This window comes from Phyllobates terribilis, unplaced genomic scaffold (genome assembly GCF_046119375.1).
Source record: "Phyllobates terribilis strain yellow unplaced genomic scaffold, ASM4611937v1 Scaffold_9__5_contigs__length_417890890, whole genome shotgun sequence".
Taxonomy (NCBI): Eukaryota; Metazoa; Chordata; class Amphibia; order Anura; family Dendrobatidae; genus Phyllobates; species Phyllobates terribilis.
In genome coordinates this window covers 101996004-102021220 of record NW_027362769.1, presented here as the reverse complement: position 1 = coordinate 102021220, position 25217 = coordinate 101996004, and the positions used below count along the sequence as shown (strand labels likewise).

The 25217-nt window shown below is 41.8% G+C and overlaps 1 protein-coding gene across 6 annotated transcripts in view; it reads left to right on the top strand.

Moving 5' to 3' along the window:
• OSBPL6 (oxysterol binding protein like 6) overlaps positions 1-25217 on the top strand; it is a 310483-nt gene that overhangs the window by 227304 nt on the left and 57962 nt on the right. For 5 of the 6 annotated variants that reach the window (XM_073646872.1, XM_073646869.1, XM_073646871.1 and 2 more), the window contains 3 exons: positions 141-273; positions 11603-11706; positions 18258-18350. In XM_073646872.1, the coding sequence (XP_073502973.1) occupies positions 141-273; positions 11603-11706; positions 18258-18350 (330 nt within the window). The remainder of the gene's footprint in view (positions 1-140; positions 274-11602; positions 11707-18257; positions 18351-25217) is intronic. The other variant, XM_073646874.1, reaches the window with a different exon arrangement.

The window sequence follows — 25217 nt, the reverse complement described above, 5'->3', positions numbered from 1 at the left end:
ATGCCTATGAATTCCAAGGCAGATATATGCAGCAAGAGAAAAAAAAAGCTATAATCACATTAATGGCATTTATTGTGTTTAGTCCAAAGCATTATATTATTGTACATAGATTATGTTGTATTATTTCTGCTCTTCCATAGGTTCCACAGAATAACTTCTTGTGGCAGTCTCCTATCCCTTGCAGTAGCAGCCTCCCCGCCACATGTACCACTGGTCAGAGTAAGGTTGTGGCATGGCTACAGGACTCGGAGGAAATGGACAAGTGTGCAGAAGGTAGGTGCGCCGTTAGGCTTGACTACAATCAAACTGTTTAATTATCTGGATATAATCAAAGTGCTAGAGTGTAATAATAATAGAGTACTAAAGTATATGCTAGGGCAGTAAAGAGGACCTGTCACTTGATGTTTTTTCCGGTTGTTAATGCCTCTGTTCTCTTGAATCTTGAATTGTTTTTCTTTTGTCTGTGCACCTCTGTGTTCTTGACATATGCCTCTTTTTCTATATATAAATCTAGTCCCTTTTTCCAACTGGGCTTGACCCTCAAGAAAATTCATAGAGAAGAGTTGAAGACCACACCCACTTGGCCAACAAGACCAGATTTACACACTGGGAAGAGCAGGCCATATCTCAGGAACGGCGAGGCACAGGAACAAAATAAAAACAACCCCAAAATCAGGAGAACAGCGGCATTTACATTTATAGAGAAAAAAACTGCATATTTAACTAAATGATACAACCCCAAATCTTCATTGATTTGTATTGAGAGTTGAAGCCCAGAACCTCACCAAACCACTTTTGCAGTTATATGTTTGTCATAGATGGGTCCCATACATATCTGACATTTTTGAGACAGCCATTTATAGTACACCCACAGGAAAGGATGCAAAGAATCCTTCTTGTTTAACAGAACATATTGATTCTTCTACCAATGTACTCTTAAAGGGAATCTGTCAGCAGGTTTTTGCTACCTTATCTGAGAACAGCCTAATGTAGGCAAAGAGAAGATGAATCCATCAATGTATCACTTAGATTACTGGGTGCAGCTGTTCTTACACAATCAGAGCTTTTCGGTTTAGCAGTGCAGCAGAACTGAGGAAGCTAACCCCGCCCACACCACAGCTAACTCCGCCCACACGAGGCTCTGTATATACAATGTCCATAGACAGTGAGGTGCCTATCACAGCAGGGGGCGTGTCGGACTAGCATGCACGCACTGCTGTGTCCCAGCAATGATAAGCTCCTGGTGCTAAATCTGTTATGATCTGCAACATTAACTAAGGAAAGATGGGGAGAGCTGTCCCTACAGTAAGACTAAGCTGAGTCCCTACGTTGTAGCGGGCTGCCTGTTCCTTATGAACAGACCCGCCTTCGTCCTCGGCTAGTCTGAACGGAGACCTATAGAAAAAGGGAGGGGTCCCTAAAAGAACTAAGTACTGGGACAAAAATGGGACACCTCCTAACAGAAGTTGTTGCAGAGCAAAAAGACAAACTGACAAAAAGTACTAGAGGTCCCAGAGGACCAAGTGAACTAGAGAGAGATAGGCACAAAAGCACCTGGCTAGAGAGACAGTCAAAACAACACTGAAGTCCAGCAAAGCCAGAAGGGCGGAGCTGGAATATATAGGCAGAGGGTCACATGACCGCAAAACACAAGATAGAAACAAAAACAAACAGGAGGATTCTAACAGTACCCCCTCTTTTATGAGGATCCTCCGGATCCTCTAGGCCCAGGCCTATCCGGAAATCTCCTGTGAAAAGCTCTGACAAGTCTAGGGGCAGAGACATCATCCGCTCTTACCCAGGAGTTATCCTCTGGACCGAAACCTTTCCAAGCGACGAGATACTGCAATCTCCCTCTATGCCATCTAGAATTCAGGATACGAGAAATTTCATATTCGCCGTCTTCCACCACAGGAGGAACTGTGACAGTGGCGTCCCTATCCGATACATAAGCCTTTTTCAACAAGGAAACATGAAACACAGGATTAATCTTCCAGGAAGTAGGGACCTCCAACCTAACAGCAGACTGGTTAACAACCTAAAGCACCTTAAATGGCCCCACAAACTTAGGACCCAATTTTTTAGAGGGAATCCTCAACCGCAGATTCTTTGAGGACAACCAAACCATGTCACCCACAGTAAACAAAACGAACCTCTACGTTTCCTGTCAAAATACTTCTTGGACTTTGTTAGCCTCTTGAAGGTTACAGCGTACATTAGTCCAAACTCTCTCCAAATCACCGGAAAAATTCTCCTCCTCCAGCACCGCAGACCCCAATTGGGAGAACGAACCAAAAGACGGATGTCTCCCAGTACAACAAAAAAAAGGAGACCACCCAGCTGAGGAGGATGTATGATTGTTAAGAGCAAATTCTGCGAGTGGCAGAAACTCAGACCATCCCTCTTGATTGTCTGCCACAAAACAACGCAAAAACTGTTCAACATCCTGGTTCTTTCTTTCAGTCTGTCCATTAGACTCAGGATGATACCCAGACGAAAATGACAAATGGACTCCCAACCTATCACAAAAAGCACGCCAAAAGCGAGCCACAAACTGAGGTCCCCTATCAGAAACAATGTCGGTGGGAACGCCATGGAGCCTGACAATTTCCTTAACAAACGCCTTAGCGAGTGTCTTAGCGCAGGGAAGCTTAATGAATGGAACCAAATGACACATCTTGTTAAAACGGTCCACGACCACCCAGATGACAGTGAAACCCTCGGACACAGGAAGGTCAGTAATAAAATCCATTGCGAGATGCGTCCAAGGCGCACTAGGAACCTCCAGAGGGCAAAGCAACCCCGCAGCAGGGGTATGTGAAGCCTTTGACCTAGCACACACAGTACACTGACGCACCCACTTGATGACTTCCTTCTGCCACCCAGGCCACCAAAAACTGTGACTGATAAGTCTCTTAGTCTCAGAAATTCATGGATGACCTGCCAACCGAGACTCATGATACTCCACAAACAAATCTTTCCTAAAGGTTCTAGGCACAAACAACCTCCCATGGGGAGTGTTAGATGGGGCATCCTCTTGGGCTTTCAGAATCCCATCTTCCAAAATGGAGTCCAATGCTGCTACCACCACTCCTTTCTGTAAAATGCTCTCCTCCTCCTCGGTACCAACCATGGGAGAAAAGCTGCGAGATAAAGCATCGGTTTTAACATTCTTAGTTCCAGGGATATAAGTAACAGAAAAATTAAACCGAGAAAAAAAAAGTGCCCACCTAGCTTGACGGGCATTCAAGCGTTTGGCAGCATCCAGATAGATCAAATTCTTATGATGTGTGAAAACCTGAATAGGAAATCTAGCACCTTCCAAAAAATGACGCCAATGTTCAAACGCGAGTTTAATAGCCAGCAATTCCCGATTACCAACATAGTAATTAAGTTCGGTTTCTGAAAATTTTTTCGAAAAAAAGGCACAGGGATGTACTCCATCCTTGTTCTCCTGAGACAAAACTGCTCCGACCCCCACCGATGAAGCATGGACCTCGACCAAAAAAGGCTTGGTCTCATCAGGCTGCATAAGGATAGGGGCAGAACTGAACCTCTCCTTGAGATACACAAAAGCTTCAATGGCCTCAGTAGTCCACTGGACCGTATTCGCACCTTTCCTGGTGAGATCGGTCAGCGGCTTAACAATTATAGAAAAATTCTTAATGAATTTCCTGTAATAATTGGCGAAACCCAAAAATCTCTGTATAGATTTCAAACCAATAGGCCTAGGCCATTCCTGCACAGCCTGAACCTTCACCGGGTCCATCTCAAAGCCCTCGCTGGAGATAATGTAGCCCAAAAAACTAATTCTCTGCACAGCGAACTCACATTTCTCCAGCTTAGCAAACAGTGAATTATCACTCAATAACTGCAAAACTTCACGTACACTCTGCCAATGGGACTCCAGATCATGTGAATAAATCAAAATGTCTTCCAAATACACAACCACATTCTTACCAATCAAAGGTCTCAGGATGTCATTAATAAGGATCTGAAAAAACACGGGTGCATTGGTAAGGCCAAAAGGCATCACCAGATTCTCAAAATGACCTACCGGAGTGTTAAAAGCAGTTTTCCATTCATCACCCTCCTTCATTCGTAACAAATTGTATGCCCCCCAGAGATCAATTTTAGAGAACCACTTGGCCCCCACTAACTGGTTAAACAAGTCAGGAATTAACGGCAATGGGTAAGAATTGCGTACGGTAATCTTATTAATTTCACGAAAGTCCAAACATGGACGTAAACCGCCGTCCTTTTTTTTAGCAAAGAAAAATCCAACGGCCACAGGCGACTTAGAAGGTCTAATGTGACCAGCAGCCAGGCTAGTCTCTATGTACTCCTCCAAGGCCTTTCTCTCAGGGATAGTCAGATTAAATAAGCGACTCTTGGGAAGAGTAGCTCCAGGAACAAACTCAATGGTGCAATCATAATCCCTATGAGGAGGTAAAACTTGCGACTCCTCCTCTTAAAAAACCTTCCAAAAATCCTGAATTGGTACAGGTAATTCCCCTTTTTCCACAGCCGCAATGCGACCATTACAACATTTATCATAACACTTCGGACTCCAAGACTTAATCTCATTAGTAGACCAGTCCAGTAAAGGATTGTGCAGTTTTAACCAAGGCAAACCTAAAACGACTGGAGAGGGTAAATTATTTAATATCACCAAGTCCAAAATTTCTTGGTGAATTCCATTGATAGTGAGAGGAAATGCAGCAACCTTGTGAGTAATACATTTCAAAGGAGTGTTATCAATTGCAATCACAGAAATAGGTGATGACAAAGGTTTGTATTCCAATTTAAGTTTTTCCAAAAACCCCTTATCAATCACATTAAGTGTTGAACGACAATCCACAAATACCTGAAATTCAATCAAATCTTCCTGCAGTGAGGTACTCCCTGAAAGAAATACTCCCTTAGAGCTCAAACAAGCAATACGGGCGTAACTGACCTTTTTTTTTTCTTTACTTAAACGAAGCTCACAGTTCTTAATCAAATGGTCAGTCTTACCACAATAAAAACACAATCCCTTGGAAAACCTGTGGTTTCTTTCCTGAGAGCGGAGTGACATCGCTCCAACCTCCATCTGTTCTCCGCCGTCCGAGCAGACCCTCTGGGGACTAGGAGCTGCCATTACAGGAATTTTTTCATCATTAACCCTGGCACGCAGTCTCCTGTCCACACGTATAGCTAATTGCATGGCATCCTGCAAGGTCTCAGGTGCAGGGAATGCGGTCAGCAGATCCTTAACCCTTTCACTTAGACCAGCAAGAAAAAAACATTTTAACGCCGAATAACTCCATTTCACCTCTGAGGACCACCTTCTTAAGTGTGTACAATAATTTTCAACATCACCTGACCCCTGATTCAAACGCCTCAGTTCTGTCTCAGCAAATGAGACTCGATCAGGATCGTCATACAATAATCCCATAGCAGAAAAAAAATCTTCCACTGACCTAAAACACGGATCATTAGGTGGGAGAGAAAAGGCCCACCCCTGTGGTTCCTTGCGCAAAAGTGACATGATAAACCCAATGCGCTGTGATTTATTCCCAGAGGACCTTGGTCTCAAACGAAAATATAATAAACAAGCATTTTTAAAGGAAAAAAAATCTTGTTGTTTACCATAAAAAATATCAGGCAGTCCTACCTTGGGTCCCACAAAATGCGCTCCAGAGCAGCTACTCACGTGTTGCCGGAGCTCCGACACCTCCAGAGACAATCCCTGCAAGGTTTTTTTTTGGACTGGACTTACTGTTATGATCTGCAACATTAACTAAGGAAAGATGGGGAGAGCTGTCCCTACAGTAAGACTAAGCTGAGTCCCTACGTTGTAGCGGGCTGCCTGTTCCTTGTGAACAGACCCGCCTTCGTCCTCGGCTAGTCTGAGCGGAGACCTATAGAAAAAGGGAGGTGTCCCTAAAAGAACTAAGGACTGGGACAAAAATGGGACACCTCCTAACAGAAGTTGTTGCAGAACAAAAAGACAAACTGACAAAAAGTACTAGAGGTCCCAGAGGACCAAGTGAACTAGAGAGAGATAGGCACAAAAGCACCTGGCTAGAGAGACAGTCAAAACAACACTGAAGTCCAGCAAAGCCAGAAGGGCGGAGCTGGAATATATAGGCAGAGGGTCACGTGACTGCAAAACACAAGATAGAAACAAAAACAAACAGGAGGATTCTAACAAAATTAATAATTGCAAATAAACAAAACCACAGAGCTTGATAAGAGAGTCATCCCTGAAATCTGTGTTTTAACCCCTACAGCATGCTGTCTTCAGATTAAATTGCAAAAACCTGCTGACAAATTCCCTTTAATAGTCAAATTTTGCATTCAGTAATTTTCATCTTTGCTAGGTACAGTCCTGAGGTGAACTGTGCTCCACAAGTGACAGAATGGAATAACGGACATTAATAATTCTTTTTTCTTTGGACTGCATTTCCTATTTTTAGTCTTCCATTCTAACAATATAAATCATGTCAAACTGCAATTCAGATTTAATATGCCAGACAATAATTAAATCACCTCTTTTCTATGTTGTGTTATCTTCATAGAGCTTAACATAGAGGAATGTAAATGGAAAATGTGGCAGTATCTACTGAATGATTATCGAGAGGACGCTGTGTAGCATTTTAATTATATGGATATGTCCATTATTTACTAAGATAGATGTCATTTGATGCCTTTTCTTCAGTTTTTTTGTACAACCCTAATTGCATAAAAGTTGTGACTCTGTGTAAAATGTAAGGAACACAAGAATACAATAATTTGGAAATCTTATAGCCATATTTTATTCACAACAGAACATAGAACACAGATAAGAAGTTGCCAGATTTTTGTTTCATAATGCACCAAATGTTTTCTACAGTGGTGTAATTAGATTTTGTTGGGCGTCAGTGCAAAATTCGGACCTGGGCCACCAACTGCATATTCGTCAGATGTATGGGTCCTTGTAGCGTGCCAGATCGTGTGAAGACATACGTGTTTGCCCTCTCATGTAACAATGTCCCCCATCCTGGCCCCTACCTGTAATGATGTCCACCATCCTAGTCCCTTCTTCTAATAATGTTCTCCATTCTGGCCCCTTCCAAGTATAATGTCCTTCATCCAGGGCCTTTTCATAATACAATGTTCCCCATCCTTGGCCTCTTCCAGTAATAATGTTCCCCATCCTTGGCCCCTTCCTGTAATATACAGTGGGTGTGGAAAGTATTCAGACCCCTTTAAATTTTCCACTCTTCTCATTAAAGTACACCCTGCACCCCATCTTGACTGAAAAAAAACAGAAATGTAGAAATTTTTGCAAATTTATTAAAGAAAAACTGAAATATCACATGGGCATAAGTATTCAGACCCTTTGCTCAGACACTCATATTTAAGTCACATGCTGTCCATTTCCTTGTGATCCTCCTTGAGATGATTCTACTCCTTCATTGGAGTCCAGCTGTTTTTTTTCTCAGTAAAGATGGGGTGCAGCGTGTACTTTAATGAGAAAAAAAACTGAACTTTATAGAATTTACCAAATGGCTTTGACGCGCCCCCTGGGCCGTGGGGTACTCGGTAGCCGGGCCGGTCGATGCTGGGGGATGTCACAGTGGCAGTGACCCGGTCCGTGATCCAGGGCGGTCAATTAAAGGGGAAAAGTAAAAGGGGAATGAAGTTTTTATAGAGATAATGTTCGTGACGCCACCTGTGGTATGCGGCTATATGGAGCCGCCGCCGCGGTGCAGATCCTCTGGAGCTGATGGTGACGCAGCAGAGTTGGTTCAGCTCTCCACAGGCAGAGCTTAGCGACAGGGCAGGATATAGTGACTCTATGAGGTAGATGTTGCTGTGCAGTGTAGTGCAGGTGATGGCGCAGATGATGACCAGTCCACAGCTTAATGGCAGTTTCCTCTCATCTTTACTTGCGGTGGTTAGGCAGACCGGGGCACGGGTACTATCTGGTAGTAGAGGTCCGGGCGGCCTGGAAGCAAGTTGCGAATTCACCTCGCCAGGTGAAGTTGGAGGCCTTCCCTCTGCGCTAATCTCTTTTGGCCCTACTGCTTATAGCTGTGCTGTGGCCCTCGTCCCTGAGTAAAAAGTATTTGTGCTCACCCGTATGACAGGCAGCTCGGGCCTTCCCGGAGTGTCGCTCCCACGTGGCGGTGCTGGGCACTATGTGCTGCGGAGCCTCCGGGCATCTGATGGGGCCAGGAGACCTGCAGTCTCCTGCCCTCCGGTTTCTGCTGCTGGGCCTTCAGTGCCCCACAACTTCAGAGTCTGGTGTCCGGTTCTTCTGCGCTTCTCTCCTCTGGGGTGAACTGCCATGCAGCTCCACTCCCCAGGTCTCTCCTCGTCCCTCTCCTGTCTTCAACTCCTCTCAACTCACTCTAACTAACCCCGCCTCCAGATCCCAGTTGCTAAGGGGAGGAGCTCCCCTTTCTGGTCTGGAGCCAGGAAAGTGTTGTATGCTGGTAAACCTGATTAGGGGACCCCTCCTTACTTCCAGGCATGGCATCACCCCTTGTGAGGGAGGAAATGCCACTGTGGCAACCGGACCCCTGGGGTACCACAGCTGCAATGAAACAAAGAGTGAAAAACTTAAAGGGGTCTGAATACTTTCCGTACCCACTGTATATTCCCCATCCTGGTATAGTAACATACATAGTAACATAGTAATATCGTTTTTAAGGTTGAAGGAAGACTAAGTCCATCTAGTTCTACCCATAGCCTGACATGTTGATCCAGAGGAAGGCAAAAAAAAACATGTGGCAAACACTAAGCTCCACATTGGGGAAAAAAATTCCTTCCCGACTCCATATGGCAATCAGACTAGTTCCCTGGATCAACGCCCTATCAAGGAATCTAGTATTTATAACCTGTAATGTTATACTTTTCAAGAAAGGCATCCATGTCCTTCTTAAATGTTAGTAGTGAATCCCTCATTACAACATCATGCGGCAGAGAGTTCCATAGTCTCACTGCTCTTACAGTAAAGAATCCGCGTCTGTGATTATGATTAAACCTTCTTTCCTCCAGATGTAGAAGATGCCCCCTTGTCCCCGTCTCTGGCCTCAGAGTAAAAAGATCAGTAGACAGGTCTTTGTACTGTCCCCTCATATACTTGTACATAGTAATAAGATCACCCCTAAGCCTTCGTTTTTCCAAACTAAATAACCCCAAGTGTAATAACCTGTCTTTGTATTGCAGACCCCTCAGTCCTCTAATAACCTTGGTCGCTCTTCCCTGCACCAGCTCTAGTTCAGCTATGTCTTTCTTATACACCGGAGACCAGAACTGTACATAGTATTCTAAGTGTGGTCGCACTAGTGACTTGTATAGAGGTAAAATGATGTTCTCCTCATGAGCATCTATGCCTCTTTTAATGCATCCCATTATTTTATTTGCCTTTGCAGCAGCTGCCTGACACTGGCCTCCAAACGTGACCTTGTCATCCACCAATACACCCAGGTCTTTTTCAGTGACAGTTTTGCCCAGTGTTTTACAATTAAGCATATAATTATACATTTTATTTCCTCTGCCCAAGTGCATTACCTTACATTTATCCCCATTAAAGCTCATTTGCCATTTATCAGCCCAAGCTTCTAGTTTACATAGATCCTCTTGTAATATAAAATTGTCCTCCTCTGTATTGATTACCCTGCAGAGTTTAGTGTCATCTGCAAATATTGAAATATTACTCTGTATGCCCCCTACAAGGTCATTAATAAATATGTTAAAAAGAAGCGGGCCCAATACTGACCCCTGTGTATAATACCGCCCATCCTGGCCCCTTCCAGTAATAATGTCCCCCAACTTGGGCCCCTTCTTGTAATATAAGTCCCCCATCCTGGTATAATGCCACCCATCCTGGGCCCCTTCTAGCAATAGATGTCTCCCATCCTGGTATAATGTGCCCCATCCTGGGCTTCTTCCAGTAATAATGCTCCTGGTCTTCGTCTCTTCTCCAAGAAATGTAAAAAAAAAATAACCGATTCTACTCACCTTCCCCTGCTCCCATGCCTCTTCTACAGCCAGGGTAGAAGCCGGCAGCTGACTTCAGATTGCAAGCTATAGGCAAGCACATCACGTCACTGCTATGTGCCGACCGTTACGGGCATGTTGACGTCAGCTGCCGGATTCTGATTGGCTGGCAGTGTGTATTGCAGGGTACGGAGCCGGTGGGTCTCTGCACCACAATACATTTCAGATGAATGGACACACATCCAGCTTTAATAGCTGCCTGAGTTGGTGAGTCCCCCTACTGCACGGGCACGGTAAATGTCGCACTCTCTCAAACTTTGACCGTTACGCCCCTAGTTTTCTTTTGGTGAATGGTCTGGACTGCAGACTTGCGGTTCATTACTCGACTCTTCTTCTGCGAAGCCATGCTGTTTTGATGGATGCAGTGTGTGGATTAGCTTTGTCTTGCTGACATATGCAAGACCTTCCCTGAAATAGATGTCTGGATGCTCAGCATTGATAGTGCATTTCATGTTTAAGCTGCCCCTGCCATAGCCCCTAATGCAATCTCATTCCATCAGAGATGCAGGAACTGTGCGCTGATAACAAGCTGGATGGTCCTTCTCCTCCTGAGTCTGCAGGACACGGTGCTTGTGTTTTCCAAAAAGATTGCTTTCAGTGGGAAAAACAAGATAATCTTGTAGTTATGATACCTTTTAATGGCTAACAAAAATAAAATAAATTATGTTATAAAGAAAGCTTTCAAGACTTCTTAGGTCTCTTCCTCAGGCATGGTATAAGAAAGTATCTAAAGAAACACAATATATGCAAAAAAAAAAAGGCATGGCTTTGTTTCATCCGACCACAGAACAGTTTTCCATCCTGTCAATTTTAAATGCGCTTTGACCCAAAGAAGACATCAGCGTTTCTGGATTGTGTTGATACACGACTTCTTCTTTGCATGATACAGCTATAACTTGTATTTGTGTATTGCACATCGAACTGTATTCACAGGTAATAATTTTGGAAATATTCATGCTGTGATTTGCATGACCGAATCATGCCCGTATTTAATGTAGTGCCGATTGAGGGTCTGTAGATCACAAGCATCCAATATTGACTGTCGTTCTTGTCCCTTAAGCAGATACATTTCTCCTGAATCTCTGAATCTTTTGATGGTATTATGTACTGTAGATGGTAGGGTATCCAAAGTCTTTGCATTTTTACATTGAGGAACATTTTACTGAAATTGTTCCACAATTTGTAGTTGCAGTTTTTCAGTTTGGTGGACGTCTGACCATCTTCGCTTCTGAGAGACTCTGCCTCTCTAACATGCTCTTTTTATGCCCATACTTACTTTTACAGCCTTTTATAACCCTGTCCCAATGTTTTTTGCTGCCATTAATTTCTAAATGAGTTAATTTCTTCAATTGAAATAGACAAATGTCTAAACTTTCACGTTCTGATCTGTGTTCTATGTTGTGCTGTGAATAACATACAGTATGGTTATAAGAGATTTCCAGATCATTGCATTCTTGTTTTCTTTACATTTTACACAGCGTCCCAACTTTTTGGGAAATGGGTTTGCATACAACAAGTGTATATCTTTTGGTTTTGATTAGCTGATTAACTACTTTGCATTTTGCAGATCTGTCCCGTTGTCAGTCTAACCTGATTGAACTTAGCAAGCTGCTTCACAACCTCGAAATGCTGCAAAGGACTCAGTCTGCGCCTAATTTCATTGATATGCAGGTACAGTGAGTTATGTCTCACATAATGGAGTCTATTCGGCTGGAAAGGTTATAAAATCCTCTAATGAATGACTCACAGAGCTGTATATTAATAGAGTACAATGCCTGGAAGAATGACATGTATACTAATGGTTCACCAATCCTAGCACAACACACGGAAGGTCAAATTTAATCTTGGCTAGACTTGGTAGAAAAACCAAGCTGCATACCCTTCAATGGGCACTAAAGAGGAACACCTATTGACCCATTGTGGGATCCAGCTTTAATTTGTATCTGCTTTTCAGCAGTATATAAAAAACGTATAATATACATAAGCTGAAGTTTTCCATTGTCTGTGATCTGTATAACTGCGCTTTACCTCCAGCCTTGTGATTTTAAGTGGTCTCGGAGCTTCTTATAATGGTAGCCCAACATACTCTTATCATTTACAACTAGGGGAGGATATTATCCCATGACATGTATTAGCACCAAGTAGCAGAAAATGATAATAATATAATTATCTAAATGTAGAGGCTGATGAGGGATGATATAAGGCTAGAACCCATGGAGACTATTTATGAAGCAACATTGAAGTTTTATCTTTGCACATCCAATGATCAGTTCCAAAAGAAGTTCCAGAATTTGCTCACGCCAATGCCAATATGGGATGTCCCATCACATAAAAAATGTTTTCAATATGTTTGAAAATAAAAATAAAAATGACTAATATGCTTTTGTTGAAGCCCCAAGTGAACACCCGTCTGCTCTACTATTGGGAATGTTCTAGCACAAAATGGGGGCTTCCCCCATTTTATTTATTTTTAAAATCACTTTTTTATTTGTTATTTTAACGTTATCTTTTATTTTGTTTTGTACATCTCATGTTAGAAAGAGGTCAAAAGTAAAAATAAAAATGTTTAGTCTTTAGTGATTGATAGCTGTTAGTGGCTCATTAAAACCATGATGACAGATAGCAAGCGCCAGTACTTGGGTCTCCTCGGCAGGCATGGATATTGATTAAAGTCTGGTCTGGGATTGTGATGTTCCCACGAGGTCTGAGGAGCACATTCCTTAATTGGCATAAATCCTTTTCGACACATTAATTCCTGTTCATATGAAAACTCTCAGTTTTTATTATTTTCTATCTGCTGTCTGGACTTTTCATTGGACTGTAATATCCCTCTATGGAAAAAATCTATGTTTTTTCTCTGTTAATCCTCCCAGAGTTGTGGGCCTGGAAAGTCAATTAGCCTCAACCCATCTAATCTTAAAGGGAAATTGTCAGCAGGTTTTTGCCATGATGTTACAGCTGAGAACCTGATACCAGGGATGTGTCACTTATTAAGCTGTGTGATGTAGTTTCAATACAATCAGCAGGAGATTATCACTACAGGGCTACAGCTCACGCGCAGAACAGTCAGGCTAATTTGTACAACCCCGCCCCCACCACTGATGGGCTGCTTGCACAGTGTATAGGAAGCTGGCAGTAAGGGGTGTGGGTGGGGTTATACACAGCCCAGAAGTCTGAGCTCCTTTACATCAGAAAAAACAGGGATTCTATCAAAACTGCACCAAGCAGCCCAGTAAGTGACACATCGCTGGAATCAGGGTCTCTGTCTCCTCTTTATGCAGCTATCAGGTTCCGTAGCAAAGATCTGCTGACAGATTCCTTTAAGGGGCACATGTTGCACGATAAAAAATTACAGCATGTAGCAGGAAAGGAACTAAGTAATCAAGCTAATTGTAAAAATGCTGAGATTTTATAATAACCTGTCGTCGTATATGTGCCATCCGTCTGGTAAATGACCAACCTGCCGGTAAATGATACCCGGAGGGCAATGCTGGTATTAAACCTTCGTTGCCAATAATAAAGGTTTGTCTGCTCAGTGATCTCTTCCCTAATTGTGACAATAACGTAACAATCAGAGAACCCTGGGGCTGTTAAAGCACTGATTTATGCTAACAGTAACCCATTCTCTGCCCTAGACCATTAGGGCTGCTTAAATTAACTACTTCCCTTTCCTAGACCACCAGGAGCAATAACATTAGCCTTTACTGGTTTACACCATCAGACATGCTTATGACCCTTTTCCCTAACCCAGACCACCATTGATGCTTACAATACTATATCACTGCCCTAGACCACCAGGGATTTTGGCATTGACCTCTCTAATACAGTAAACCACCAATGATATTGGCATTGAACCGGTCAGTACCTAGACCACCGGAGGGATGTGGGGACTTCCCACCTTAACTAGCACAGACCATTAAGTGATAGTGACGTTAATCCTTTCATAACCATAGACCTTATGGATAGTAATGAATAAAAGGTAATGTTTGTCACGTCACATCCCCTTTTTATCATTCTATCTTGCATTTTTTGTGCTGTTAAAGTGACAAACCAAGATAAGCTGCATCCTTTATTGCAATGTAAAATAAAGTGATGCTTCAGCTTACGAAGACCCATTAAGCTTAGTATTCATACTAAACTAGTAGAGGATCAAGTTCTTTATACCAGGAAAAGGCTTGGTAAGGAAGAGTCCTTTAAGAAAGGCCGAGTTTCACAACATACAGAGGCTTGCAATCCCATTAAATAGAGGAGTATTATGTAAGCTTTCGATAGTAAATATTGACAACACGCAAAGAAACAGAATGAAGGAAGCATGGGTAGTAATGACAAGTCAACAACAGCTTTACTATTGATTTTTGGGTCAATGTTAGTCATGCTGACTACACAGCAGGAGACATCATTACAGGGGGTTGATATAAAGACTCACATCTGCCAAGTATAATCGTCTATATACCTTCCACGGCAAACGACAGATGCTGAGTGAAGTCTAAACTGCTGCATAATGCATGTTGTATAGACATGTAGTATAACGCCCGATACATCCATCTGACAGTAAAACCCGCTCAATACGCTGCGTGCAACCAGTCCATCTTCAAGGAGACGCGGATCAAAGGTCAGCTAGGTGTCCGCTAAGCAAACCCTCTTTTTACAAATTGAATCATAAATTTCAGTTTTGTATATTTAATACTTTCATCATTTCAGGTATATCATTAGGTTTTGTTAAATGTTTCAATCTATGATTTTGTTTTCTAATACCCAGACATACAGTATTTATAGTATTAGAACTTTTTAGGGATATTTGTTCATTTTTGAATTGAAGAAAAATATTTAGATTTGAGAGTCCTCTGGTTGATACCTTTTAATGGCTAACTGAAAAGATGGTAACAAATTGCAAGCTTTCGAGACTGCTCAGGTCTCTTCATCAGGCATAGTATACCACAAAATCTGAAGAGTCACATATTTATACACAATAAGACACACAAAAAATGCAATAGGTAAGGCAGGTGATGAAAAGCAGAGTTATTATGGAAGAGATAAACAGTTCTGGCTATAAATATTTTAGCAGTTAATAGATAAGGAGTGTGAAGGTTTTATTGTCCTGTGACTAGGTCCAGTGTTGTGATGACCGCACAGGTCTGAGAGTCTGAGGAGCACATTCCTTAGTTGATGTAGAATGACATATGCAAATTGCCTCTTCAGAGAAAAAGAGGACTTGTACTCTACAGCGCCACCTATTGGAAGCAGCAATCCTAGAAGTCACAATCAACCCTTTAACGAGTCGTGCAATATGACTTAGGATAAAAGCCAAATCAGAATCTCAATCTGCAGACACGGTGTTTCGGGCTGTTGGCCCTCGTCAGTGCAGAGTACAGAGACCTCTGTAGAATGACATAAATCCATGCGACACATTCATTCCTGCTCTGAAAGTGTTAAAGGTCACCATCAGTTTATATTCTGAGATTCTTCTTTCTCTTTGAGATTTGAAGTTACCTTTTAATACCAGTAATTTCATGTCTTTTATGCTGTGATCAGGGGAACAAAAATGCTTGGCTACAGGTAGATGTATTCTTTTTTATTTTATTGTGTGGCGATGATGATTCATCCTTGTTCTAAGTTTTTGCCCTGTCTCCCCTACATAAAGACCCCCAGCTGGACATTTGGTACATATAATTAAGTACACTACATTAGATGTGATACAGCTGAACGTACCTGGGATCTTATAGTTCTGATGTGAATTGGGAATCTTTATCTTGTCTGTGGTCATTATAAACGGACAGGTTTTACATTTTTTCTGGTTGCAAGGAAAGGTACCTGTAGCTGGTGGAGATGAGAGGGAGCTTCTGACAATGATGCTTCTTAGATTTGGGGGCTGCCTGAAACACAGAAGTGGGGGGTCTGGAAATATGGATTGTAATCTTTTTGTAGTAAGGGTTGTAGTTTCCGTGCAGCTCTCCTTAGCGCCTCCAGATTTGGATTGTAGGTGACTACTAGAGGCACCCGGTTGTTTTCTTGTTTGGTTTTGTAATGTAGGAGATGATTCCTTGATATTCTGGTGACTCTTGTAATCTGGTTCTCGATTGTTCTTGGATGGTAGCCCTGTTTCAAAAAGGTCTTTCTGAGGCCATCTAGGTGTTTGTCTCTATCCATCTGGTTGGAACATATCCGATTGTATCTGATGGCTTGGCTGTAAACAATAGAGTTTTTATGTGTTTTGGATGGAAACTGTCCCATTTAAGGTATGTAGGACGGTCGATTGGTTTCCGGTACAAGGATGTCTCTATTTCATTCTTCAGCCGAGACCTTTGGGGTTTGTTCGCATGTAGTGTTTTTGTTGTGTTTTCCCCATGTGTTTTTTTCATGCAAAAGACAACTAAAAATGAGCTCTTTACAGTAGCAGCAAAATAAATTGGATTTCTTTAATCTCATTCACACGGTGCACTTTTTTTTCCTTTCTCTTTTACCGCATGCGGTGTATTTTGAAAAAAACGTAGCATGTCAATTATTTTACGTGTTTTTGCCGCGTTTTTTACCTATTCATTTGAATGCATCGAAAAAGCTGCATCAAAAATATGTAAAAAAAGTGCATAATTTTTCCTGCTAAAAACTGCGTTTTTCATGTGGGAAACAAGGGGTAACGTTTCTTCTTGCAGAGACTGACATGTTAAACATGTCAAGGTGAGGATACTTTTAAGTCGCAATGCTCCTCTGGGAAATAAGCAAATTGTCTCTTCAGAGAGGAAGAGGACTAGAATGTGACAAGGGTCGTTAGAGAGTCTATATTGACTTTTAGGATTGCTATTTCCTATAGGTGGTATGAGAGTTCTAGTCCTTTTCCTCTCTGAAGAGACAATTTGCATATTTCCCAAAGGAGCATTGCGGCTTTAAAGTCTTGTCACCTAGACATGCTTAACATGTCACTCTCCACAAGGAGAAATGTTACCCCTTGGATCTCGGTCAGACGCCTCTCACCTAGCCAAACCAGATCTCACACTTTGCACTGACAAGGGGCAGTACCCCAAAACACAGTGTCTGCAAATTGAGATTCTGGTTCTGGCTTTTATCCTAAGTCATGTGGCAAGGCTTGTTAGAAAGTTTATATTGACTTTTAGGATTGCTACTTCCTATAGGTGGCACTCTCATGTGGGAAAAAAACACATTGCATGAGCATAATCTAAGACATGATTATTCCGGTGCACCCGGCTTCTTCCCGCTCCAGTCCAGTTGACTGATAGGTCTCTGCCTACGGAGGTAAGACCTGTTAGTCAACTGGAGTGGGGAGGAGATAAGCCAGCTGGGGGCCAAGCCGGACTAATCAGGTCTCTCCCTGTAGTCCACCTCCGGCTTTTCAAACAAAGTTTGAATCCAGGCTCTAAGTCATGTTGCCCGTGTTAATCTAGTGACAAGTTCCCTTTACGGGGTTATTCCGGCGCTGCTCACTACCGCACCTTTGGTGAGTGGGGTCGTGAGTGGGGTCGGTGATTTCGTGTCTACAGATTTTTACAGACTCGCTGGCTCAAGCGACAGCTACTGTGCACCTACTACTGTGCGGGGATTTGGACTGGATTCTCACAATTTACTGGGTGGGGGGATGCTCTCATTGAAATTTAGGGAACCTAAAGCTTGTGCAAATTATGTAAAGTGATATTGGGCTTATGTCGACTAATGTGAACAGTGTTGTGTGGTATAGTTGTTTACTTACACCAATTTATTATTTGCTTTATTTGTGTAATGCAGCATTAATTAAAGGGGCTGTAAACCTAAAGTCCATGTCCTCTACGTTTGCTTTGCATTCCTAACACACTCTATTGCTGTATGTAAGTAGACATTCTTTGGACTGTAATATCCTTCAGAGTGATTAATGTTAGAAAGTCATCATTTATCAGTACTTTATCCCACACCTGAAGAAGTAAATGTGCAATGTCACATCTTAGTACTTCTAAAATACTTTTTAGATGACTGAGAACCTTGGAAGAATCCTCGGCTGGGTAGAGAGTTGTATTGTTTTTGTTCTTTGTGTAGTATGTGTATGTGATAACGTGTCTTTTACACCCTGCAGTCTTTGTGTCTATTTACATACATCACTAGTAAAAAAAAAAAAAAGCTAGATACATAACTGCCTATGTCTTACTACTTTACTAATATACCTTGTCAGCATGTGTTGTCCTGCTTGTGTCTCCAAATTTAATAGCTTTTTGTTGCTTTTAATGGTTTGTGCAATTCAGGCTAACTGTATAGATTTGTCAAAGAAAGACAAGCGCACGGCGAGGAGGTGGAGGACAAAAAGTGTCAGCAAAGATGCAAAAATACAACTTCAGGTACAACATTCACCTGTGTACTTACTTTTCTGCTTGTTTTGTTGCTTTGCATAGTGCCCCTTGTTTTCTTCATTGCGTTGATATATAATGGATCCCTCCATGGGGGCTGTAGCATAATTTCAGATGCCCCAAACTCCCAGCATGGCATGTCTGCACCCATTCATACTTACTGACTTCCTTATGATGGTTGCTTGGCTATCTTAAAGGGATCTGGTCATGTTGTACATGTAGTCCTGTCTGTGGGAACCATGGTAAAGAGCAGGGGGAAATGTGCTGATCAATATATTGTTTATAAATTCTGCATATCTTTGTTAATCATATTCATTCCGGCTCATTCTAGGCTTAGGAGTCCAGTAGGTGGTCCTATAACTGAATGGGACAACCTACTGGACTCCTAAGCCTAGAATGAGCAAGAATTTAAATGAATAACAAATCTTTTCCATCTATATAGATATTCATGTATTGCTTTGAAAAAGTATTCATACCCCGTGAACCCCATGAAATTAAATGTTTTTTTATTTGGATTTGATATGATCTACCAACACAGCCACAACACAACACAAAGTATAAAGGAAATGATACATGGTTTTCTTAATATTTTAAAAATATAAATCTGAAAATTGTGACAGGCATTTGTATTCAGCCCCCTGTAGTCTGATACCCCTAAACAAAATCCTGAATGACCAATTGCCTCCAGAAATCACTTAATTAGTAAATTGAGTCCACCTGTGTGTAATATATTCTTAGTATGACTACACCTGTTCCATGAAGGCCTCAGAGGTTTGATTGAGAACATTAGGGATCAATACAGCATCATGAAAACCAAGGGACACACCAGACAGATCATGGATAAAGTTGTGGTGAAGAGTAAAATCAAGGAACACACCAGACCGATCAGGGATAAAGTTGTGGTGAAGAGTAAAATCAAGGAACACACCAGACAGATCAGGGATAAAGTTGATGTGAAGAGTAAAGCAGGGATAGGTTATTAAAAAATAGCCCAAGCTCTGAACATCTCATGGAGAACTGTTCAATAATAGAAAAAACAATGGCAGAATTCCTGTTTTCTTTCATCCCACCTCATAAAAAAATATATTGAAAAAGTTATCAAAATGTTTCATGTATCCCAAAATGGTCCTAAAAAACTACAGCTTGTTACGCAAAAAATTCAAGCCTTCATAGAGCTAAGTAAATGAAAGTATGAAAAAGTTATGGCTCTCAGAACATGATGCAAAAAAATATAGTTTCTTGTACAAAGTAGTAAAAAGTATAAAAGAAAATTATATAAATTGGGTATCACTGTAATTGTATCGACTGGAACTATAATACTTTATCATAATTTATGCCATATGATGAAAGAGGTAACAAAAATATGAAAAAAAGTACTAGAATTGCTCGTTTCTGCTCATCCAGCCTCACAAAAAAAATTAAATAAAAAGTGATCAAAAAGTCCTATGTATCCAAATTTGGCACAAATAAAAACGACATCTAATCCCGCAAAAAAAATAAGTCTTCATGCATTTATGTCTATAGAAAATTAAAAATGTTATAGATCTCAGAATATGTAGAACCATATTTTTAAAAAATGTATTTATATTTTTTAGGTGAAAGTATCGACCTGCTGCATAAAGCTGATATGTCAATTAAACTCAATAGTAAACAGCGTTTCAAAAACATTAAATTGAGAATTGCTCTGGAAAAGTATAATAAAAACAGATCAAAAGGTTCTATGTAACAGAAAATAGAACCAAAGAAAACCGCATCTTGCAAAATATAAGCGCTTATACAGCTATGGAAAAGTATATAACATGTGACTGAGTATGGCGACAAAAGATAAAGATTTTTTTTTCAAATCATGCATTTTTTGTGCAACAGTAATGAAATAAATAAAAATATATAAATTTGGTATCACCTGAACTTAATATCTTATTTGTGCAGCATGTAAATAGTGTAAAATGTAAAACTTCAAAAAGCAACAGCAGAATAAGTTATAAGTAACCCAAAATGCTGCCACTAACAAATACAACTCAGCCTGCAAAAAAAAGCCCTCGTTTATCTAAGTCGATGAGAAAATAAAAATATTATGGCTCTTGAAATGTGATAAAGAAAAATAACTTAAAAAAAATGCATTGTCCTAAAGGCCCCAAATGGGCTAGTCCTTAAAGAGTTGAAGGAGTTGTCCAAGCTAATGATATTGATGATCTATTTTTAGGACCTATCCTTATTATTGTCCTATCCTTGACTTATCCCATGGATAGAACATAAGTATCAGACCCGAAGAGGTCAGTCATCCGTCATCTCCACCGATGACTGGATGTAAACATTGGATGGAGATGAACAGCACAGTGGTCACTTCCAAAAATTGCAGCTCAGTCCCACTGGAGCTTATAAAAGCTGGTTGGTGAGGGTGAAGGGCGTTGAACCCCCACCAATGTGATATTGATGACCTAACCTATGGCTATGTCATCAATATTATTCGCCAGGACAAACCCTTTAAAGGGAACCTGTCGCCATTCTTTCCCCGTATAAAGTAGAGCCAGCACCTGTAAGCCCTCTGTTACAACATTTTAGAATGCTGTATGTATGTCCCCAATCCGCTCTGCAAGGCACAAATCATAGGTTTTATAATACTCACCTATGGCGCAGTCCAGTCCGATGGGCGTCGCTGGTCTTGATCCGCTGCCTCCTCTCTTCATGCGATCAGTATCCTCCTTCTCTGCTCCGTGTGAATGATGCATCTTGTGTCCTCCATCACACTCCTGCGCAGGCATACTTCTCTGTGCCCTGCCGAGGGCAGAGCAAAGTATTGTAGTGCGCATGTGCCGGCTCTCTTTGGCCTTTCCATGCGCATGCTCATCACAGTACTTTTCTTCGCCCTCGGCAGGGTAGATAGAAGTACACCTTCGTAGGAGCGCGATGGAGGATACTGTGTGGATGATGTAGGACGTGTCATCCACACAAACCATGAAGGAGGACGGCGATCGCAAGAAGAGAGGATGCGCCGGATCAAGTCCAGCAGCGCTCATCGGACCGGAGCGACCCTTAGGTGAGTATAATAAAAGCTATTTTTTGTGTTATGCAGAGCGAATTGGGGACTTATATACATTCTAGAATGCTGTCACATAGGGCTTACAGGTGCTGGCCCTACTTTATATGGGAAAAACCTAGTGACCGGTTCCCTTTAAATGTAAAAATGTGTGGCATATAATAATAGACAATAAAAATAGCCAGTCGATGCCAGTGTCTTCTGTTCTACTATCTCTTCTACTAGCTCTAGCTGTCATTTGTATATACACATTGTGCAGTGTCACCTAGCCATTACCCCGACTATAAATAATACATTATGCCCCATTAAATATCACTGTGGCTTGGAGACAAAATAAGATTTGACAGCCACTTCTAATGTCTTCCCTAAAATAGATCTTGTGAAGAAACCTAAGAAGCTGTGATGAGACTCCCTGGTGAGATCCAGGACTTCCCAGCTCATTCACATTCTACTCAGCAATTTTTGTCAAATGGGCTGAAAAATCCTTTACAGTCAGCATGAGACGGCGGGTCTCGTGAGGAGCAATGCTTTATGCATCTCATACTGTACTCCTATCATTGGGCACATAATGCATTATTTTATAGTGTAAAAAGTGGGGTTTTTTTGGAACGGACAGGTCCTTGGCACTAGGCGATGTCTATAACAACTCTTCAGTAGCTTTAAAGGGGATCTGTCACCAGGTTCAAGTGTCAAGTTTATTCTCTTATTTAATTCCCACTGCTCCTCTGATTATTCTTTTTTTTTTTAAATCTCCCATACAGTTCCAAACGTATAGGACTTATTTAGTGCTGAATTTTATGGTCTTTACCAATGAGGAGACACTCACCGATTTCTCTGGGGAGCATCTTTAGGCTGCTCTGCATAATTACCCTGGAAGCCACGCCCTCTTGGTAAAGCCCATAAAAAGCTGTACTAAATAAAAAGGCCCATCTGGAACCATATGAAGTATTAAAAAAATGGGAATAGTGGGAATAAAATAAGGATAAAAACTGGCCACTTTTTAACAGATAAAGGAATGGTATGTATAATAGTAAAGTATTGCCTTTCTAAAATAGAGGATATGCATATCATTTCCATCACACATCTGCAAAATAAGGAGCATATTTCACGTTTTATAATAGCAGGTGGAGCCAAATGTAATATAATGCCCCACACCTAGAACCAATGGTGTATACCCCAGGAACTTAGTTCTGTCATAGACCCACTCACAGAGAACTGTTTAAGCCTTGTTGACTCTCATCAGTGGCATGAAAGCATTTTGGACAAAATGTGACACCTCAACATTTGTGCGGCAGAAATGTAGTGGTTGTGGGTTTCACATGCGTTTACATATGCTAACCGAAGCCCACACAAAATATACTCAGTTTTGATCCTGATCAGATTTGACCTGTACGGATGGGTTTACAAAAAACTAAAAGACTCATATATATTTATTTATTTTTAAACAAGAAAAATAACGAGGGGAAACTATTGTGTATCCTCCTCTACAAGATAATTAGAATAAAAAAGCCCCTGAAAAATGAAATGCTAATAATAATATAAAAATATAGAATATGAAATAAAGGCTCAAAGTACATTGTGATGCAAGATATCACGTGCCCGTACCTTCTAGTTCAGCGCAGAATGTGTCTTGGTTTTATAATCAGTAATGTCTGTTCGCTAGGCAATAAATATATCTTGCAAATCATAGAGAAAATGTCATTCTTTTTTTTTGTTTATTATTTAATACATCGGCATTGTACATCCGTTAGTAACGCGAGTCGCGATGCCTTGAGGCCTAATTTTCCTGATTCCGGAGCAATTGTCAAAGGGATGTTATGTGTCTCACTTTGATACATTTAAATTGACTATTATGGTTCCATTGAAATATTGCGGGGGCACCGAGCTCACACTGAGCGTTCGTTCATGTCCCTAACAATGTGGTAGTAATTGTGAACAATGAAATTCCATTTTTTTCGGACCATAAGATGCACTTTTCCCCCCAAAATTTGGGAGGAAAATGGGGGGTGTGTCTTATGGTCCGAACGTAGCTTACCAGGAAGTTACGGTGGGAGTGGAGCGGGATCATAGGAAGCAGGTTCCCTCCCTTAGGAACCCAGCAGTGGGATCCCTGAAGCCCACGGCTTCAGGAAGCTGGACCTCCGAGATCCCAGTCTGCGCATGTTACGGCTCGGGCGGCCATTTCCCTGTAAATCACGGCTTTAGGAGGATGGCCGCGATCGCCGGAAAAGCAATGTACGCTGCTCTGCCTGACCATCGGCCCCGTAGCATGTCACCGCTTCTGCTGCCGCCACCAGGTTCCTGAGGGAGTGACCCTGCTTCCTGCGATCCAGCTCCACCGCCACCGCAACACCCCGATTCCGGGGCACCCCCTTCTCCCACCCAGGGCCCGCATCATTGCTCCACTTCTGCCGCTGCCAGTTTCATGAGGGACCATGCCTCCTGAGACCCCCGCTCCACTGCCCCCCCCCAGGTAAGATATCTATTCTGACTATAAGACGGACCCTCATCTTATAAGAAATATTTTTTTCCTATTTTCCACCCCAGAATCTTATGGTCCGGTGCATCTTATAGTCCGAAAAATATGGTATTTGATACACTGAAGTTTTTGCAAGTTTTCCCACCTACAAAAAATGGAGACATCTGTAATTTTTATCGTAGGTACACTTCAACTGTGAGAGGCAGAATCTAAAAATAAAATCCAGAAAATCACATTGTATGATTATTACATAATTGAATTGAATTTTATTGCTTGAAATAAGTATTTGATCACCTACCAACCAGCAAGAATTCTGGCTCTCACAGACCTGTTAGTTTTTCTTTAAGAAGCCCTCCTACTCTGCACTCATTACCTGTATAAAAGACACCTGTCCACACACTCAATCAATCACAGTCCAACCTCTTCACCATGGCCAAGACCAAAAAGCTGTCTAAGGACACCAGGGACAAAATTGTAGACCTGCACAAGACTTGGATGGGCTACAGGACAATGGGCAACAGCTTGGTGAGAAGGCAGCAACTGTTGGCACAATTATTAGAAAATGGAAGAAACACAAGATGACTGTCAATCTTACTCGGTCTGGGGCTCCATGCAAGATCTCGCCTTGTGGGGTAAGGATGATTCTGAGAAAGGTCAGGAATCAGCCCAGAACTACAGGTGAGGACCTGGTCAATTACCTGAAAAGAGCTGGGACCACAGTCTCAAACATTACCATTAGTAACACACTACGCCATCATGGATTAAAATCCTGCAGGGCACGCAAGGTCCCTCTGTTCATGCCAGCACATATCTAAGCCCGTTTGAAGTTCACCAGTGACCATCTGGATGATCCAGAGGAGGCATGGGAGAAGGTCATGTGGTCAGATGAGACCAAAATAGAACTTTTTGGTATCAACTTAACTCGCCAGAGGAAGCAGAAGGATGAGTACAATCCCAAGAACACCGTCCCAACCGTAAAGCATGGTGGGAGAAACATCATACTTTTGGGGTGCTTTTCTGAAAAGGGAACAGAACGACTGCACCATATTGAAAGGAGGATTGGTGGGGTCATGTATCTCTAGATTTTGGCCAACAACCTCCTTCTCTCAGTAAGAGCATTGAAGATGGGTTGTGGCTGGGTCTTCCAGCATGACAATGGCCCGAAACACATCCAGGGCAACTAAGGAGTGGATTTGAAACAAGCATTTCAAAGACTTGGAGTGACCTAGCCAGTGTCCAGACCTGAACAAAATAGAAAATCTTTGGAGGGAGCTGAAACTCATTGTTGCCCAGCGACAGCGCCGGAACCCGAAAGATCTGAAGATCTGTATGGAGGAGTGGG